This window comes from Peromyscus californicus, unplaced genomic scaffold (assembly GCF_007827085.1).
Source record: "Peromyscus californicus insignis strain IS unplaced genomic scaffold, ASM782708v3 Scaffold_4__1_contigs__length_199733344, whole genome shotgun sequence".
NCBI lineage: Eukaryota > Metazoa > Chordata > Mammalia > Rodentia > Cricetidae > Peromyscus > Peromyscus californicus.
This window is the reverse complement of record NW_026294562.1, coordinates 191,321,226-191,340,398: the sequence shown is the minus strand read 5'-3', so window position 1 is coordinate 191,340,398 and position 19,173 is coordinate 191,321,226. Positions and strand designations below refer to the sequence as shown.

Here is a 19,173-nt window from a genome sequence, read left to right as displayed (position 1 = left end):
AACTAGAATTTTCCTCATTTCTGGAATTCTCTAGGTTCAGAGAGTTTGCAAATACACAAAGTAGGTAAATACAAACAATGGATGAGGTTTTCTACAAGAGCATTCTTACCCACAAAGACTAGATTGCTGTAATTCTCTAACATTACATCCACGTACAATGTCCTCTGATCATAGTCTAGATACTCCCATTCCTCCTGTGAAAGATCCACAGCCACATCCCTGAATGATAACAGACTCTGCAATAGAAAAATACATATTTACCATGTGCTACTTGACAAAATGATATATTTTTTCTTGGTAAAAGAGACCTAAAGAATTAGAAACACTTTTGTGACATATATGTGCCATGGCAATTCTTCAAAGAGAGAAGTTTTCTAGAAGTGCTACACAGATGTGTCAGAACTTAAGCATGCCATTTTTCAGAGACAATGTAGAGGACTTACTACACTGCTTGCATTCATAAACTCTTTCTCTGTGAATTTTCTGATGTTTTTCTAAGATCTGGGCAGCAGATAAAGGATTTGCCACAATCACTACATTTGAAAAATTTGTCTTCAGTTTGCATTCTGTAATTTATTAAACTCCTTGAAAATGAAGTTTGAGTTCTAGCACCCTCATGGCACTACAAAACAGAATTTAATCTCAGATCCATGAGATCCAATGCTCTCTGCTGAACCCTATAGGCAGGAGGCACACATAACACACACATATATATTCAGGCAAATATATTGAAATACATAAAATAAAATTACAATTTAATTTTAATAAAAGACTTTCTAAAATATTTACCACCTTCATTGTATTTTCTATCTCTATGAAAACAGGACAACATGATAGTCTCACAATCAGCAAACTTTCAGGGAATAAAACATACATATTTGAGGTCTAGATGTACCTTTATGAAGTATGTGTTGATATCAAACATGATCCCAGTGTCACATCTCAGATGGTCAAGTTATAATGAGCAAAAGTATGCTTCCGAATTCTGTAGCTGTTGAACTTGCTCAAATATGTACACTAGATCAATCCTGTCTATAGCTGGGTCTCAACTAACTATTTTAAACTGCTCAGTTCTGATCCTGAGGCATAGGTACAATGCCTTTCTGCACCCTGTCTTGAACAAAGAGGCAGAATACAGAATGCAGAATTCATGGATGAATTAAAAGTCAGAGTTTTTCTTTAAAGGATGAGGAATGTAAAATCGGTGCATACATCTAACATTCCAAACATCACATAAAATCAAATAAATTTTGAAGTTATTTTATGAGACACTTTCACAACCATGAAGTAAATAGAAAAAGGAGAATTAGCCAACATTAATGCTATTTTAATTTTTCTAAATGTTGACACAAGCAGTACTGATAATAACAATTTCAAGAATCCCATATGGTGTTTCACTACAGAACAATTAGAAATACATGTGTAAATAAATGTGACAATGCATTCAGATGAAGTAGAGACATTTTCTTTATCAAAATGAATGTATTAAATTGACTGAGAAATATACTAACTTTTCATTAATTTTGAATGTTTTTGCTCATGTGATTGACTCAATTAAAAATTTAAATCTTGAAATTTCAACTGTATTATGTTCTTCAGTCTTTGATTTCATTCATCTAACAGGATTTTAGGTGGCATAGATAAGTATATACACTGTCTCTGTCACAAGTGTGCACCAGAAATGTAAACCTGGGGCCTGGAGAAATGGCTCACTGGTGAAAGGCACTTTACTGCAGAGACACCTAATTTAATACTCTCTACACACATGGCAGATCACTACAGTGCCTGAGTTCCATACCAAGGGTTTGACTCTGACCAGGGGCATAATTCATTATGCAGTGTATATAAAATACGCAGATGAAAATGTATGTATATAAACAAAATACTATTGTAAAGAAAGAAATAAAAACACTGACACAACTTTTACAGGATTTCTCCCCTGTAATATAAAGCGTTAGAAAAAGGGAAATCATAGGGTGGATGGAGCCTTCTTTCTCCAACGGAAGAGAGTAAAGTAATTAAGAGAGACATTCATTTAAATGCTTGAAAATTGACAGCTTATGTGCACCAAGCACCAAGTCAATACTCTCTAGAAAATTCTAACATATTCCACATGATGTCATACAAAGGTGGAGACAGCAATGCTTACTCTCCGCCTGAAAAATGGAACAAAATATAAAGAGAAAATAATAATCTTCCTAAAGAGAGCTTACCATTGAGCATTGAATAGAACCTCTCCAGAGACAAATATATTTCAAGTGTCAAAATACCCATCATTATTGAGTGACATAAAATGGCAAAAAGAGAAACCAGAATATTGGAATCTGCATCTCCTCACAGACACATCAATTTTCTGGCAAGAACAAGTCAAATATGCTGGAATATTTACTATTAGGTTTCAGTCCAGTGGATCTCTTCCAATTCTACTTTGCCATAAATTGCTCAGTGATGTCAGTGAAAAGGTCCTTGTAGTGGTATGTCCACGTTCATAAGCCTGTTTCTGGAACACTGACCATTCCAGAAATGCAATCAATGTGGTACTTGAGACCTTCCTTCCTCATTAATATGAAAGGACACAAGTCCATCCTATGTAAAAACTGGCCATCAATCTATTTATTTGAGCATCATTTACAAAAGATTCTGCTTCAGAACTCTAAGTCCATAGAAATGCGTGTCCTCACAGTATAAAACTGAGTGAAAATATAATGGGACCTGTTTCTGCTATATTGGTGAAAGATTTAAAGACCTAATCTTGATTATCAGAGAAGAAAAAAAGATAATAGAAAACAAACACTTTCAATAACATTTCCAAAGGTAGAGAATTAAAGTCTTGAATGGTTTCAATCACAAAAACAATTTTCAGAGAAATGTGGGCTTGACACTGACCTGAGGAGCATTTATCACAGAAGCATTCATTCTTCTTGTTGCTCTTCTCTGTGTTTCTGTCTCAGAAACAATGACTGGAATTCTTGTTGAAATTTCACATCAAGGTGTCAAAGATACAAAGCTAAAATTAATAGAACTCTGTTATGGACAATGCCAAACCACATAAAAGAACCCCAAACCAAAATGATACCAGAAATCCTGTCAGGGATCCTACATACAGGAAAAAATGAAAGGTGAAAGAAACTGATTATGAACCTTATCATTGCACCCAGAAGCATGGGCTCTTAAAATTCACAGAGAAGGAAGAGCAAATGAAGAGGGCTATAAAACAACAAAGGTCATCCACTCAAGCAGCACTGTAGATTATAATTATAGGCAAAGTATACATAGAAAAATCAGAGAGAAATTAGCCATGAGAACACAGGAAATAATGCATTTTACATAAGGAATAGATACATAAGAGAGCTGGGGAATAACATACTATGTTCAAAACAAAACCAGCAAACTACCATTTCTAACTAGAAGTAGATTATTACCCCTAATTTTACCCACCAGAATATTAAATATAAAATCATGAATGAAAGACTTATGATATGAAAATCCAAGTAGTAATGGTTATGTCACAAGACAAACTTCAACAGATTTAATGATAAACTCCCAAGGAAACAGGAAGAAATGGAAAACAGGTGAACACAGTAAAAGATGTGTTACACTGAGGCCATCAGTACAGTGCAGAGAAAAAAAATGAACAGCATTAGCAGGAAAACTAAAAAAGAGAGGAAGATGCATGTGTTCTCCAGTCTTACTGAATTTAGAGGCTTAAGAGTCATGTGGACAATTTTGAATAAGAATAAAGAATTAGGGAGAAACAGGTAGGAAAGGCAGGTAAGAAAGGGGAAGGGATGGGGATGAAAACATGAAGGAATGGGATGATTGACATAGGGGAGGGACAAACTGGGAGAACAATGAAAGAGATATCTTGATAGAGAGAGACATTATGGAATAAGGTAGAAACCTGGTGCTAGGGAATTTCCCAGGAATCCACAAGGACGACCCCAGATTCGACTACTAGCAATAGAGGTGAGGTTATCTGAACTGGCCCACCCTGGTAATCAGATTGGTGAATACCCTAATTGTCATCATAGAGCCTTCATACAGTAACTGATGGAAGCAGATGCAGAGATCTTCAACCAAGCACCTGGCCGAGCTCAGGGAGTCTAGTCAAAGAGGGAAGAGGGATTATATGAGCAAGTGGGGTCAAGATCATGCTGGGGAAATCTACAGAGATAACTGAAACAAGGTCATAGGAACTCATGAACATTAGACTGACAACTGTGGACCCTGCATGGGAGCAGACTAGGCCCTCTGCATATGGGAGACAGTTGTGTAGCTTGGCCTGTTTGATGGGCCCCTGACAGTGGGATCAGGATCTATCACTGGTGATTGAGCTGGCTTTTTGGAGCCCATTATCTATGATGGGATGCTCTGCTCAACCTTGATGCAGTGGGTAGGAGCTTGGTCCTTCCTCAACTGAATGTACCAGGCTTTGCTGACTCCCTATGGGAAGTCTTACCCTTTTGGAGGAGGGAATAGGGTGTGGTTGAGGGGGGAACTTTAGGGGGAAGGGATGAGGAAGGAGAGGGACATCTGTGGTTTGTATGTAAAATGAATTTTAAAAAATTTTTTAAAAAATAATTAAGGACAACAGGTAGGAAAGGCACCAAATTCCACTTAATGATGATGTGATCACACAAAAAAATCATCACAATCACCAAAAGAATATCTTTGATTTGCTAAATGCTTCACAAAATATTGAAAAGAACAAAACTAAGATGCAAATTACTACTTTCTCTATTAATAATGACAATTTGAAAAGTAATTTAGAAATTTAAGCCATTCAGGTTGGTTCCAAAAGATCTACGAACAACATTAAGTAATGATGAATTCATTTCTATAAAGAAATTTTTAAGGAACTCAGGAAAAAAATGAAAAGTAGTGGTACACAAAGAAATGGACTTCTATGCACACAGACTGATGAATAAAAGGTGTATATGGGTTATTTTAGTTAAGGTTTCTACTGCTGTGATGAAACACTCAAGACCAAAAGGCTAATTGGAGAGGAAAGAATTTATTTAGCTCACACTTCCAGATTACTGTTAATCACTGAAGGAAATCAGCACAGGAATATGAACAAGGCAGGAACCTGGAGGCAAGGGCCAATGCAGAAGCCATGTAGAAGTACTGCTTACTGTCTTGCTTCCAATAGCTTGTTCTGCCTGCTTTCTTATATAATCAAGGACCACCAGCCCACTACCCACAATGATCTGGGCCCTCCTCCATCAATCACTAATTTAAAAAAAAAATTCTACAGCCAGATCTAATGGAGGCATTTTCTCAATTGAGGTTCCCTCCTCTCTGATAACCATGTCAAGTTGACATGAAACTATCCTACACATGGTTATATTACTAACAGCAACCAGCAGAACTGATGCAATCCCATAAGCAAATACTGATATTTTCCAAAAATGAAGATATGGAAACAGTTACATGGACACAGGAAAATCATAAGTATCAAAATTATCATTAAAAAGAGTATTTCTGGGGTATCACAAGACCTTACATATATCATAACACAGAAGGACAAGGACAAAGACAGTATGGTCCTACATATAAAGAAACATGTAGAAAACTGAACAGAACAGAGATCCCAGAAAGAAACACAAAACAGAAAGGTACAGTAAGCCAAATCCATAAGAAACAAACCCAGAAAGAGAGAGAGCTTTGAACATTCTGTGCTGGGAAAAATGATTACACACGTATAGACAAGTAATATTAGATCTATATCTCTCACCCTACACAAAAATCAATACAAACTAGATCAAGAAACTTCCTGGGAAAGCTGAAATGCTAAAAGTGCTAGAGGAAAACATGATTAAATACTTAATTATTTAGCAATAAACAAACACACTCTGAAAGGGATTCCAGGAGGCCAGAAATTAAACAGGAAAAACGACAAAGGGATTTCATAGCTCTGCAGGTCAGAAAAGTATAGAAAAAAAAAAGAATGGTAGCTAAGAAAGTGAAGTAAATATTTAGGCTTTCTTCATACAAGGGCCTAACATATACATTACACAAAGAGCTGCTTAATGTAAACACAGGACATTCAAACAATTTATACAAAGGACCTTGGGATGGGAACAAGAGCTTTCAATGGAGTTAAGAACAGAGAACATAATGGGTATTGGTCTTCATAAGGCATCATGAGGTTAAGAATGAAGTTTTAAATGATAGCCTCACAAGCTCACAACTCAGGAAATGGATGGCTTCCAGACTGATAAGAGGAAGAAGGTGCGTGTGCGCATGCGCGCGTGGGGATGGGGGTGGGGGGGGGTGGGGGTGGGGTTGGTGTTTTCTCTGAATAAACAGAAAATTGTCTCCAATATGAACACACAGTTACAATCCCAGATCAGTCACTGCCTGAGAAAAGGTTTCAGGGGCTCTAAAATTTTCCATCATTGCACACTGCTATAAGCAGTTGTACGTTAGTAGAAAACACCTAGTGTTATGGAGTTTGTGATCACTGGGAAAAGAACATAGACTCAATAGAATTATACTTAAAAGATTTATTGATTAGCTGCTAGCAAGATGAACAATCTCTAAGCCAAATTTGAGACTGCTGTGCAGGAAGAGTATGAGGAAGGTTTTTACAGAGGAAAACCACAAGACCTTCAATGTCTATGCAAGCAAGCAGAAACTTCTCTGTTCTGCCAACTTTATAGGTTAAGGCAACTCAAAACCATCTTTGGGTATCTGCATAAGGAAGTTACAGAATTAAAAAAAACAGTCATATCATAACAAGTAGATAGTCATGTCTGTACATTTTTGGGTGAGCGGGTGTCACTGAAACAAGGTTACTAGGAATTTATCTTCTAGAGACTGGAGTCAGAGAAAAAATGACTAGTGGGTATCAAGATGGATGCCTAACATAAAATGGAGTTCCCTGAGCCATCACACTGGAATAAAATATCTGGTCCTTCGATTACATTTCATTTCATTCTACCCAGCAGGTACAGCACATGTATTTACCATGTGTGTCATGCTGTCTTGGAGGACAGACACATCTTCTATCTGCCAAATATCATGTTTTTTCTCAAAATGATAATAAACTTGTTATGAGATCTAGGTACAGCCATTCTTTAAAAAATTTTTTTTATTCATTTTACATACCAACCACAGATCTTCCTCTCATCCCTCCTCCCGATACCCTCGTCCCTCACCCTCTACTCCCTCCTCTAAAAGTGTAAAGCCTCCCTTGGGGAGTCAGCAAAGCCTGGTACATTCAGTTGAGGAAGGACCAAGCTCCTACCCACTGCATCAAGGTTGAGCAGAGCATTCCATCATAGATAATGGGCTCCAAAAAGCCAGCTCAATCACCAGTGATAGATCCTGATCCCACTGTCAGGGGCCCATCAAACAGGCCAAGCTACACAACTGTCTCCCATATGCAGAGGGCCTAGTCTGCTCCCATGCAGGGTCCACAGTTGTCAGCCTAATGTTCATGAGTTCCTATAAACTTGTTTCAGTTATCTCTGTAGATTTCCCCAGCATGATCTTGACCCCACTTGCTCATATAATCCCTCTTCCCTCTTTGACTAGACTCCCTGAGCTCGGCCAGGTGCTTGGTTGAAGATCTCTGCATCTGCTTCCATCAGTTACTGTATGAAGGCTCTATGATGACAATTAGGGTATTCACCAATCTGATTACCAGGGTGGGCCAGTTCAGATAACCTCACCTCTATTGCTAGTAGTCGAATCTGGGGTCGTCCTTGTGGATTCCTAGTTACAGCCATTCCTATCATTATCTAAGAAGGCTTTACATGTTTCACTGAGGTAAAATGTATCTTTCCAATTTACCCCTCCTTTCAATGTGGACCTGTTTTCTAATTTGTATGCACACCTTTGTGTGAGACTACAAATAACTTGAAATCCATGTGAATGCATTATAGGTAGAATTACAATTCAGGCCATACGTCTTTAAATGGAATGTTTGTGTGCTAAATCTTTTAAGTAAGTGTTTCTCAACTTTCCTAATGCTGCAAGTCTTTAAAAACACTTTTGGTACTCGTATGTGGATATATTTGCATGTGGGTGGACTCATCTAGAGATGGATAGAGGAGTGGTACCTCAGTTCCTAAGATCAAAATGTTTTTCAATGGTCTTAGGTGACCCCTGTGAAAGGGTTGTTTGATCCCTCTTGAGGGGGTCTTGACTCACAGGTTGAGAACTATTGTCCTAGGCAATGTCAAAGCAGAACCATCGAGGAATCATGGCAGAAACTACCTGATGGCTGCCAGAGAGAAGAGACTGTTTCTAGGGATAAAGTGAACCATTTCAGGGTATGCCCTTGGAATTAATCACTGATTTTGCCAGATCCATCAAAATCCTATCACCTATCTTCCCGAACATGCTACAGCTGTGTCTTGGTATTCTTCCAGACAGTTCTCAGGTTCATAATTAGTAATATACATGACTACAGTGACTCCCCTCAGTTTCTTGGTTGTTACTAATTTCCTCTCTCATGATCAACTTATATTTCTACATGTAAGTGTTAAGTGACATGCTTCTCCTGGCATACATACATACAAATACACATATGTGCATAAAAATATATACATACATACATATGTACATATATTAATGCATGTATCAAAATTCAGGGTGCATTCTGAATCTTGAAATACTATTATAACAAGTTTTCATGACCATGGTATCAGTATATACATAGCACTTTATTACACTGACATTATATTTATTTCATATCCAATAGTTTTCTTGATATTTAATGGACATTTGGATGGTTTCTTTCCTTGTTACTGTTCAAGTACTTTAGAGTCACAATGGGAGAGAAGATGTCATTTAATACTACCATCATTCCACCTGATCATGCTGGTCACTGTGTGGATTGATGTTATGTTTACATCTCATGATTTGGGGAAATTGCTCTAATCCTTTTCTATCATATTGAAAGAACAAACAGCTCCAAATTTCTTATGATAAAATTTAAAGTCGAAAAACTGTTCAAAGGACCTAGATAAACAAAATACCAAAATCTGTCAAATTAATGATGGATATTCATCACATTAAGAATTCAAGAGATACTCAATGAGCTAAGTGAGAAGAATGACAACTAAATGAATAAGGATACCAATAAGATCATCAAGAATATTAACACAATAAAAAGAAAACGAGGTTGTAGCTCTTACATCTAGAACATAAAGCAATAGATGAAAAATTATCAACTTGAATGAAAGAAACAGACATAATTCATCAGCTTCACTGACATTACACAGCAGAAACCAGAGGACACAGGAATGGAGAATTCATTGTTTTAAAACTAACAAAAGGAGAAGGACCTGATAAGCAGCAATAGAATCAAGATGTGTCCATTCTGAAGGTGGTTCCAAAAGACAATCAGTGGAATTCACAGCAGCAACATGGAATTCAAGAGCAGTGAGGGGATTAAGGTGAAATGCTGCAGGAACAAATGCTCCCAGTGAATAGCAGTCAAATCTCCTCAAGAGAAGAATATGCATGTCCTTCAGGGACCTTAGAAGTCCAACTGCAATCTGCTGCAATCAATGTGATTTGTTTCTCATTATACTTCAAATATGAACCACATATAGGAGTTTTTTCAGTGTTACTTAAGGGAAAATTGACTCGCAGCACTTCACTTATTTCCTGATCAGATGCTAAATATTGTTGTGCCATCAGGACCCATTTGCAGAAGAAACTTTCCCCTTCTATATGACATCTGATTGATTAGTGTGGAGGTTTTGGAGAGTTGGGTATCCAGGGTAGAAATTAATGATATAGAGACTCAAAGAAGGATAGAAGGAGTCAATGCACAGACTTCTTGCAGTACAGGAACACAAATAGTGACAAACCATTCTTGAATAATCCAAATAAGAGAGTGGATCTCCAAAGTAACATAACTAGATCTGAAAATGGGATACTGTAATATATGTCAATGACCTAAATGTTTCCTTATGGGGTACTGTGGAAACTGATTTAAAAAAATGAATGAAGAAAAGGATGATTTCCTAGAAACAATCAAACAATTCAAACTCCTATGTCATAAAACTAGGCCAGAAAAGAAGCAAGTGCTGAAACTGATACAGTCCCTGAAGACTGGACAGATTCAGCACTGAATCCTTTGAAAGGACACTAGTTCACTGAACATGTGCCTCTGGAGGGCCTTGCCCTTCTCTCCTATTCTCTCTGCTTTGCTAAAAACCACTAGATTACATCTCTAAAGCTAGTCACCAATGTCTATTCCCTTATTTGGCCAATTCATCCTCCTGAGGTTTTCTCCCAAGGTCCAGCTATTGAATTATTGAAGTCCAGCAATCAGAAGTCCCCTTGAGGCTTCTTATTAACATGCCCAATTAAAATTAATCACCTTATTCCAACAATGGGTTTTCCCATTTACATTTATAAAATGCCATTTGTCTGTGTGCCACCTTTTTGTCCTCTCTATCCAGAGGCAGTATTCTGCCCCTCCAGGACAAATATACCTGCCCCCTTTCCCTTGTCTCCTTTAACACAGCATCCTAGCCCATTTTAACACAGAGTTCTCCCATTTCTCTTCTTAAGAATTCCATCTGCAAGATGGTTTGCTGCCATTTTTCTGCCTGAGTCAGAAAGCACTCATTTTAACTTTTCTTTCCTGCTTAATAAAAGCTCTCTCTGTGTAAACAGGTGTTTTGATGTGGTTTCTGCGTAATTAGGAGTACAGGAGGGAGTTCCCACTGTGAGAGGATCCCCTTCTTTAATTCCTTTACAAATTCTTATACTAATCCTCCACAGAAAAAATATTGCTGAAAACTAAAAGAAAAGGAATGCTAGACCATCATCACACAAAGCTGGCTTTACTTGATACAAAAAGCAGATGAGGATGAAAAATATTTGCAAAGGAAAACTTTGCAAGGATGGACATTGACCAAGAGACTCTAATGGATGAACAAATGGAACTCAGATTGATTTCCACCAAGGTATTAACAAACCAGTCAACTCAAGACACAAAACAGAATCAGCGAGAGATAACACATAATTATGTCAACATATCCAGTAAAGGCCTGTGGAAAAGTATCACACTGGCTCACAATAAAAGCTCTGAAGAATGAGAGAACAGAAGGAACATACCTCAGACTAATGGAGATGACAGCCAGAACGCTGAACCTAACATCACACAAAATGCAGGAAGCCACCATCACTCCACTCTAATCAGGAGAGACAAGGATGTCCACTACCTCCACAGTAACTCAACACACTGCATCAGTGCTTATAAACAGCAAGAGAGACAGAGAAAATTTTCAATGTGTCAAATAAGAAAATTCAGAGGGCACATTTTCTCAAACTACAAGAAACAGAATTCTTTACTCCAAAAACTACAAATATTCCAAGAGAAAGCTCAGATCTGATAACCCTCTTTATAAGCTATATGAAAATCCAATAAAATATCACTTTTGTTTCTACATTCAAACAAAATATGATGAGAAGTCACCAGAAGACTGTCTAAACAGTCAGCAATCAGCATCTAAATAGTCAGAAATTAGCAGTCAGTATCTAAAGTCTTAGACACCCTGGTATAGCATTAAAACTGCTAAAAGTGCTCTGCTGGCTGCTGGGTGAGAAGAATCATTAGTGTCTGTCCCCAGATGTTGACCCCTTGTGCTGCAATACCAACCTGCCAGGCAAGGTATGCCTATCAGTGTAATAGTGCCAAGACTATTTTGTGGATAACAGAGATATTCTGACTCAAACTGAGGTCAGCCTACAAATACACAGGTGGCACTGGAAGATGGCCAAAAGTCCATGACTGGAAAGATTACACACCTAAGGAGGGAATCTACCCCTGACATACTGCTCCATATAAAAATATTGGAACTGCCTTTAAATGGTTCTGTTCACACAACAGCCTGGTACTGCTTTCAGCCTGTGTCAGAAAAATCCTGTTTACAACAGGAAACAGTTATTTCAAAGACTGCAGAATGCATAGCCTGTGAGTGAAAAATCCTTATCACCACATCCAAATCTCAGAGAACATTACTAAACTTGGGTAAAAGAATGTAAGAGCTGGAGGAAGGAGAGTGAGTTATGGAAAACCATACTGTCATATTCCATGGCAGTTGGAATTCTAAATACATGACAGCCTGGCTACCTGCCTGAAACCTGCCTCAAAACATACATGAAATACAAGGGGACTAATGGGATAAAAATGTGGACAATGATGGATGGGGCAGAGAATGATGAGAAGGTAACTTTGCATTCTCTCTAGAGAGCTCCAGGTGCAAGGGCCACTCTCTTGAAAATGCAAGTGGTAGAACAGGTGAGTTAGGAAGGATAACATTAAACTTCAGAAGCTCTGTAATAGCCACAATAGCAAAGAAAATAGAAAATGAAAATACTCTACGAGATATTTCTCTGTAAATATTCTCACAACCATAATATGAGTAAAAATATCAGGATATGCCACAGTTCATGTAAGTGAAAATTTAGCAACTGCACAACAGAATTTTGAGAGTCAAGGTAAAATATAAGGCTGTCGTGAATGCTTAGAATCCGATGCACAGGGGATTCATGGTCAGCATCAGGGTTTCAAGTAAAAAATGGGCATAGAAATGCATGGCTTTTCAAGGGAAAAAAATCAGGACATTTTTGCCTGTCACATCACTTCATGACTCTTGCCTGTAACATACAGGCTGAGTAGTGTTGTCAACTTCATCAGCAACAAATCAAAAATTCTTGCTCCAGTGACAGACACTGTGTTTCAATTACAGCAATATTATGGAAACAGAATGTGTCCCATGACAATATTCTGTTCATGTCTTTAATTGATGAGGTACATTTTCCATTTCATAGAAACTGAGCAAGAGATTATTCTGGGATGGGATTGTAGCTAGAGTTTTCCTGCCTGGCCCACAGTCAGGACAAATCTCTATCACCTGCCAGTCCCACAGCCCCTCAGACCCAACCAAGTAAACACAGAGACTTATATTGGTTACAAACTGTACGGCCGTGGCAGGCTTCTTGCTAACTGTTCTTACAGCTTAAATTAATCCATTTCCATTAATCTATACCTTGCCACATGGCTCGTGGTTTACCGGCATCTTCACATGCTGTTTGTCATCGTGGCGGCTGGCAGTGTCTCTCTGACTCAGCCTTCCACTTCCCAGCTTTATTCTCCTCCTTGTCCCGCCTATACTTCCTGCCTAGCCAATGGCCAATCAGTGTTTTATTTATTGACTAATCAGCAACACATTTGCCATACAAAACATCCCATAGCACTTCCCCCTTTTTTTTTCCAAAAAGGAAGGTTTTAACCTTAACAAAGTAAAATTACATATAATTTGGGAATTTGGGCGTAGCTTCTCTTACTACTTCCTGCTGGAGGGGGGCGCTGTATCTTATGGGGACACAAAGAAAACTTTAGGATTATGGAATAGTCCATGAGGCTGATTGTCTGAGCCAGTTGTCTTGAAACCATTCTGGATGTTGGATCATCTGGGCCATGGTGTCATCGGAGACCTTTCAGGGGGTCTTGGCTGGTCAAACCTGATGTATCTTAATCTGGAACAAATCCATAGCCTTTGGCTTTCTGTGGGAACAAAAGCAGAGTCTCCTTTCCAAAGCAACATATCCTTATATCCAAATTTTGAAGTCAAGGTACCTTTAAAATATATATTTTGGCATAACTCAACAGCTTTTACAATCAAATGTTTTTCTGCAGTTAAAAATCCCAAAGACAACACAATCCAGATTCTCTGTGTAATATTCATCTTTACGTGGCTTATTTTTTTTATATTAATTTTACTGTCTCTTTAAAGACTTTATTTTTTAAAACTATGTATTTGTTTATATAACTGTATATATCACCATATATCACCTTTTTAGTCTCTTTCAAGCCTACGTATATTTTACACACATTGTAAACTATTACATCTGAATCTGTCTTATTGTGAATCTATTGCTTTAAACTGCAGCAGCTGTGGCTGCTGGCTCCGCCCACCTCAGCTTCCCAACATGGCTATGTTTACCACCAGCTCTGGGAGCTATCGTGGGTCTATGCTTTTATCCAAACAGCCTGTAGTCCAGAAACCTCTTTTTTTGTTTTGTACCTGCAAAGGCTAAATCCACCACGCAGCTTAATGTGCCACTTACAGAGGCCTCATTCCCGCCAAACTGCAGGTCGAGCACGCACAACAGAAACCCACAAGTAGCTCAAACCAGCAGCTGCCGCTCATTTGAGAGAGACAATTAGGAAGCTGTTTTTAGCTCCATTTTAGAATCTTTTCCCAGGTTTTAGGTGGAAACTCTTGCCACCACGTTAGACGCCATTTGTAGATGTATCCAACCTTCTTATTAAATAAGAAACACAGAACCAATGCAAAGAAGAAAGCCAAGAGGTCAGAGCTAAGAGCTAAAACCTTACCCTTCCTCCTGCGGTGGTCCTACCTCTCCGAACCAGATCTACCCCTGTCTTTATATAGAGTTCCTGTCCTGCCTTCTCATTGGTTGTAAACCCAACCACATGACCGCCTCCTCACGGCCTGTCTGTATAGGCCTCCAGGTTTTCCATGATTGGTATTAAGATTAAAGGCATGTGTATCCAATAATGGCTGTATCCCTGAACACACAGAGACTTACCCAGTTCTGCCTACCAAGTGTTGGAATTACAAGCGTACGCCACCACTGCTCTGCTTTCCTATGGCTTGCTAATAGCTCTGACCCCCGGGCAACTTTATTTATTAACATACAAATAACATTTTAATACAAATAAAATATCACCATATGGGATGAATATCCCATGGTTTTAAATGCTTGCACTAAGAAACCAATGGTCCAGGACTTCTACTATAAAATCTAGGATTGACATTTCCTCAAATATTCTGAACAGAAATTATTTCTATATTTCTCAACCTTCCATTCAAAGGTCACCATCATTTGTTCCAACATGAACTGTTTAAAGTAGATAAAGCTCAAATAGATATGAATGTTCTCAGAATGTGGGGCTCTTGATTTGTAGGAGAGCACGGCAGTCTAGTTTAGTCTTCCCTAGGAAAGTCTCTCAGACAGAGGCTTCCCTCATCTCCAAGGTCTATCCTGCTATTCTCACACCTAAGTGCTGTCACAATGCAAATCTACTTTCCAATTGTCTTCTCCTATCCTTTAACACCAACAAATACTAGGAAAATAAAATATTCGTGAATATTTACCCAGACTAAATTCAGCACAGCCATGGAATGAGTTTTAAAACCCTGAAAGAAAATAACTGTCAACTGTAGTGTTAATCCTGAAAAAAATGACTACTAGAATTGACAGTGAAGGAAATGCAATTCAATGTGGTCTAAATTTAACACAGGTTTTCACACAATAACCTACTTAAATATAATCGGATTAAAATATGCACAAAAGAACCAGACAGTAGTAGTGTACATCTTTAATACCAGCAATCTTGAGGCAGAGGCTGGTGGATCTCTATAAGTTCAAGGCCAACGTGGTCTAAAGAGCAAGTTCCAAGATAGTCAGGGCTACAGAGAGAAACGTTGTCTCAAAAACTTAAAAAAAAAAGAAAAAAAGAAATGTAAGACAAATTGCTATACGGTCTTATTAATAAAAAACCTAGAGTCAGATATTGGGATGAAAAACTGAGAGGTCAGAGGAATAGGACAAGTCACAGACAACCTCACCTCACTGACACCTCAGTCTCCAAAGAGACCTACTTCCTATATACCCACACCTATATGCCTTTCTGTTCTACCATCTCATTTCCTCTCTCTCCACCCAGCTACATCACTTTCTCTTCCTGCCCAGCTCTGTCACTTGCTGTCTATCTGTGCAGACCTCCAGACCTTTATGGTTAACTAGTGTTGGAATTTAACATGTGTGCCACCACACCTGGCTCTGTTCCCAGTGTGGCCTTGAATTCAACAGAGATCCAGATGGATCTCTGCCTCCTGAACGCTAGGATTAAAGGCATGTGCTACCACTGCCTGACCTCTGTGTTTACTACAGTGGCTGGCTTTTTCCTCTGATCCTCAGATAAACATTTTTAAGATGCACAATATATTGGGGGATACAATATATCACCACAAAGAAAAAAAAAGAAAAGAAAGAATTAAACAAGAATTGTCCATGAAGACACAGGACAGAATACATTTTATGCGAGGAGTAAATAAATTGCAGAGAACTGGGATGCAACTCATCATGTACAACACAGGAAAGCACTAACCATCACTAGGAATGGAGAACAATAAGAACAATAATCTACCAGCTACAACACCAGCAGAACCTGGATTAAAGACTCTAAGAAATAGAATTTCAGTAAGCACAGAATCTGATTTATGATTCTTCAAAAGACTTCACCATAAAATCCCTAATAGATGCTGGAATAGATGAAACACATGTCAACATAATAAAGAGTGTATCTGTCAATCTAAGTTTACAATCTCAAAGAAAAAAATGTACAGTATTGACCTGACATTGCAACAGGACAAAAGTTCACATTCTTCCCTATTGAATTTATTGCAGTTTTAACTTAGAGGGGATGGAGTGAGGACTGGTGGTTAGAAGCACTGGCTGTTCTTCCAGAGGACTGGGGTTATAGAGCAACAACCAAAAAACAAACAAAAAACAAAAACAAAAAAACAAAACACAAAAAACAAACCCACCACCACCAAAAAAACCTTGCTAAAATATTCTTCCTGATTCAATGAGCAGTGGCTCCTTATGTGACTAATATCTAAAAAGCTCTCTGAGGATGCCTAGTTGCCTTGGGGAAAAGCCACTCTATTGAATAGGCAAAGTAGTAAAACAGGGGAGCGACTAGGAATGGATGAATTTAAATCCCAGGAGTTTTGTAATTGCCACAATAACAGAGAACCCTGTTTGCAGACAATAGAAAATGCAAGTCCTCTACCAGATCATGTTTCTGTAAACATCCTGGGAATCATAAGATGAATGAAAACGCATCAGACTCCATGTTCTTATGAGCAGCAGCAGAGAACTATCACACCATTGGTCCTGTTCCTGCCTATTGCCCAGCAATGCAGCTTTGCCAGCTCGGAAGTTCCAGGGCTGCTGGGATGCCTGCTATGGTTCCCACGACTGCACTGCTGACTGGTGACTTCCCCCAGGCTGCCAATGGATTCCCTGCTGCTGTGATATGAACTGTTTGTTCAAGTTATCATGGCACTCAGGGTTGTGATGAAATTACAGCACAGGCAGAGCTGATCTGGTTTCCCTATCTGTCACATGAATGTCATTGCACAACTGATTTCATGAAAGATAGGCCTGGATTAAAAAAAAAATTGCACAAGGTTAATCCAGCTCAAATCCCAGCATGAGAAAAAGGGATCATCACACCACTACCTGAGATGTTATAGACAACTCTTGGTCTTGGAAAAGGCAATGTCAGTTTTCTTCAGAGATATAGCTCACACATGTACAGGTAGCTTACCACAGACTCAGTACTTTTTAAAATATTGTGAATATGGAGATGTGAAGAAGCATTTTGGGAGTGGGTAATCAGAGCTGAGGGACAGGGGGTGAATTTCATTAAACACGTGGTATATACATGAATGAAATTTCCAAAACAATAAAAACCAATACACATTGCTGACTGACACTTATTTTTTCAGTTTGGCCATTTGAAATCACATATCCAGGTTCCACACTTAGTCTCACACTAGCAGTGACACCTCCATGTTCTTTCCTGTGCTGTTATCTTAAATCCTTATGTAATACCTCTAGATCGTTTAATGTTTCTCTTTCTTAAGATTTATACATTTTAATTTTATTTTGTAAATTTTATTTAAAAAATTTTCTTTCCTTTTACAAACCAACTCCTGTTCCTCCTCCCTTCTTTTCTCCCCCTCCCATTACCTACCCCCATCCTACCTCCATCCTCTCCTCATAGAGGGTAAGGCCTCCCTTGGGTAGTCAACACTTGGCATACCAAGTTGGGGCTGGAAGTAGCCCCTCCCCCCTTCATCAAGGCTGAGTTAGTCATCCCACCATAGGGAATGAGCTCTAAAAAGCCAGCTCGTATAGGTCCTGGTCCCATTGGCAGGGGACTCAAAGCACATCAAGCCAATGCAACTTTCACCCACATTCAGAGGGCCTATTTCGGTTCCATTCAGTCCCGCCCCTAGCTGTCAGTCCAGAGTCCATAAGCTCCCATTAGGTCAGCTATTTCTGTGTTTTTTCCCATCAAGATTTTGACCCCCCTTGCTCTTACAATCCTTCCTCCTTCTCTTCAACTATCACCATACACAAAACTCAAGTCCAAATGCATCAGAGACCTCAACATAAATGGGAAGTAGCCTCTAACGCAATGGAACAGGAGACCACATCCTAAATATAACACCAGTAGCACAGACACTGAGAGCAACAATTAATAAATGTATTTTAATTTCATTTGTATGGGTTATTTTCCTTCGGATAGACCTGTGAACCTCGTGCATGAAGTGCCTGCAGTGGCCATAAGAGGGCACTGGATCCTTTGGAACCTGAGTTAGGTCACCATGCAGGTACATGGAACTGAACCTGGAAGCTGCAAGAGCAAAAAGTGCTCTTAACTGCTGAGCCACCTCTTCAGGACTTGCTTTATTGTTCCTTATGTAGCTATAGTGAACACTTAAACCAATGAACAGTCAGGCAGAATTCATGGAATACTGAGGACACTTTCTTAGAGTGTCAGGGTGAGTATCAGCTCATGAAAAACAGTGACACAGGAGTGGGATGACAAAGATACACTGGGAAGTTTTGGCAGCAATGTCCCTGTTGTAAAATCATTTGTCCATAATTATATGGCTCAGGGCTTACAAACAATTAAGAACAAGTCAATCTGAAATAGTACACAGAAAGATATTATAAGAGTTGTATAAAAATGAATGAAATAGAGACTCAAAGACAATACAATGAGTCAATATACAGACTTCTTTCTATGAAGAGACAAAAGTACTGATAGACCATTTTTCACCTAATCCAAACTAAAAGAGTGAACTCCCCAGTAACAAGAATTAAAAAGAAGACATTGCACTGTAGCCCAATGACATCAGAGTTACCTTTCAGAGTGCTGTGGAAAGTCACATGCAAAGAAATTGGAATTGAAGAAGACAAGGATGACCTCCTAGAAACAAGTGAACAATTCAACACTCTAAACTACAAAACTAGAAAAGAGATTAAGCAGTGTTGAGACCAAAGCAGAAAGATTTCCCTGAAATA

General features: G+C 38.7%; 1 protein-coding gene across 2 annotated transcripts in view; it reads right to left on the bottom strand.

Moving 5' to 3' along the window:
- The window catches only part of LOC128125430 (zinc finger protein 420-like), an 82,012-nt gene that overhangs the window by 19,170 nt on the left and 43,669 nt on the right, over positions 1-19,173 (bottom strand). For both annotated transcript variants that reach the window (XM_052762857.1, XM_052762858.1), the window contains exons 3-4: positions 2,887-3,007; positions 110-236 (exon numbers count right to left, since the gene is read on the bottom strand). In XM_052762857.1, coding sequence (XP_052618817.1) covers positions 110-236; positions 2,887-2,916 — 157 coding nt within the window. In that variant the 5' untranslated portion in view covers positions 2,917-3,007. The remainder of the gene's footprint in view (positions 1-109; positions 237-2,886; positions 3,008-19,173) is intronic.